The sequence below is a fragment of the Austrofundulus limnaeus genome, unplaced genomic scaffold, assembly GCF_001266775.1.
Source record: "Austrofundulus limnaeus strain Quisiro unplaced genomic scaffold, Austrofundulus_limnaeus-1.0 Scaffold214, whole genome shotgun sequence".
NCBI lineage: Eukaryota > Metazoa > Chordata > Actinopteri > Cyprinodontiformes > Rivulidae > Austrofundulus > Austrofundulus limnaeus.
In genome coordinates, this window is record NW_013952616.1 from 861064 (window position 1) to 863407 (window position 2344).

Sequence of the window (2344 nt, forward strand, 5' to 3'; positions counted from 1 at the left end):
GTTGTTCCCCTAATATATAAAAATTATTTTTATTATTATATTTGTATGTTATTTATATTTCTTATGCATTTGAGAAATAGCTACTGTTTGCATATGTTGCATTGCAAATTTGTTATTTGTACGCCACTCTAAAATATTTCAAGAATACTTTTAGAAATAGTGCACATTTAAAATAAAAGTGTCGGTTTAGTTCACAATTAAAAATAGAGGAAGACGTTACAGTGCAACTTTTTTTCCCCACACTTGCAAGTCCACCCTCTCCTCAAGTTGGAGACCACCTCCAAACCCGCCTCAGAAGCTGCAGCTGTCCGCCTTGAACACATCCCCACCCTCAGCCTGTGAAGCCCCCCGGGCCCCTGCAGAGTCCTCCTCCTCCTCCGCCGCAGCAGCAGCAGCTCTCACCTGAGGATTTCACAACAAACAGCAGCGCCTCTTCACGCACACGGATCGACCTGCTGTTGTATTTGAACATCAGGCCGGGGGAGGACACTGACAGCATGCAGGTGATAACATGCGCCCTGCTGACGCTCGCCTCTCTCCCCATCAGCAGCAGCAGCGGCAGCAGCAGCGGGGGCGCTGAGTCTCCTGACTCCTGCCCGGCCGTGTGCGACTGCTCCGAGTGGAGGAGGACTCGCACCATCTCCTGTGTTGACATCGATACTCTCCCGAGGTTTCCAGCCAGCACGGAGTCTCTGTAAGTCATCTGTCAAAGCGATCCTTCCCTTTTCACGCAGTTTGAACAGGAACAAGTGCTCTTAACTCAATGAGGAAAACCCATCAAACTCTAATGTTCCTAAAGTGAGCCCGCAGGGACTTTAAAGCCCTCTTGCCACCGAGCACTTATTCCTTCAAGAATCATTTTTGGTGCATAATACGTTTCTTTCTTGTGTGTCTTATAACTTCAGGATGATAGTTCAACTTATGTCTAAGTTTTAGGGTCAGGACTGCAATTTGTTGGCATTTAAATTATGCCTACACTAAATCTTTTCTGTTTTACATCAACAGGACATTTTTAATGGCAGGTTTTACTTTGTTGACTTCATTAATGATACTGAATTAAAATAGAGATGGTTCTATTTGAATTATTGGGAATTTATAGCCATGTTAGTCACAACCAGCCTTTTTTTTTTTACATCAAACTGAAGGCCTGCAGACCAGATAAGGCCCCATTAGATTTTTTTTCCGGTCTCAATATTTTTAACTTGTCATATTTTGACCATTAATGTGTAAGAAAWACGTGTTTAATATCGGCTGAAATCAGATGAAAACCCAAGTGTTAAATAAGATGATCTGTGATATGAAATAATTGTCATACAACCCAGAATTCTGGANTCTGTCCCACACCGTGCACAATGTGACACACACACACACGTCTCACTTTTGACTCAGTTACCTTACGAAAAGTCAAAAGAAAAGAAAGAAAATAATAAAAAGCTATTTAGTGGCTGCAGTTTGCAACATTAGACAATGCCTCATTTCTGTCTCTGCCTCCTTCRCAGGAGAACGAGAGAAGAGGCAGATGCAGTCAGTCGTAACGCACCGCTGCCACCATGTTTATTATTAAATAAAAACAGAAAGAGTATGGGTTTGATTTATGCAATAAAAAGTCTAATAATTATAAAATGTTTTTTTTTTACTCTAAAAGGAAAATCTCAAGAACCCGCACTCTGCTGCGACACTGTTGGAATAACAAGCACCACTTCAGCCAAAGTTTTAAAATCAGAAAACATTGCTCCAGTCAAACTGATCAGAAGTCAGCAAGACTTTATTTCCGAATCCTACAAGCTGTTGCTTTAGCAGGAGGAAATGCCACAGCATGCGTGCCCGCTGCGCCACCGGTTCAGCTGCACCTCACAGAGGCTCCAAAGCCTCCTGTCCTCAATGCACTGTCAGCTCCTGGAGATGCATTCACTATGGGGTCTAGATCTGAGATGATGATTAGATGGAAATCTTTTATTTATTTTAGATTAAATAAGACAACTCCGTGATAGACTTAAAGCTGAAAATGTCTCCATGTGTGAGTGTGATGCCACAGAGTTTGCCTTGTGAAGCCTCGTTGAATTTTCTTTTCCGCCTCTCCTGGCTGATTTATCAAGTCTTCCAGACTTTAGAGGTCAGGGGTGTCAACTGCAAGCTGTCGAAATGACGGACGGCCTTCAGATTTTTCCGTCACCGAGTAAAAAAAACAAAAAACAGTCAAATAAGGAAAATTTTCCGTTAACGCGACCTCAAACAGAAACGTTTAAAACTTAAGCCCTCTTTTGGATGTGACTAAATAGAGCTAATTAAGCCTATTGTTAGGCGATGGCCCTCTTTTGCACGTGACTAACCTGTTTGTCCATGT

At 42.2% G+C, this 2344-nt stretch overlaps 1 protein-coding gene across 1 annotated transcript in view; it reads left to right on the forward strand.

The window, feature by feature from the left end:
- The first annotated feature begins 293 nt into the window (after positions 1 to 293).
- Positions 294 to 2344, forward strand: part of tshr (thyroid stimulating hormone receptor) — a 55787-nt gene continuing 53736 nt past the window's right edge. The window contains exon 1 of the mRNA XM_014019258.1: positions 294 to 694. Coding sequence (XP_013874712.1) covers positions 498 to 694 — 197 coding nt within the window. The 5' untranslated portion in view covers positions 294 to 497. The remainder of the gene's footprint in view (positions 695 to 2344) is intronic.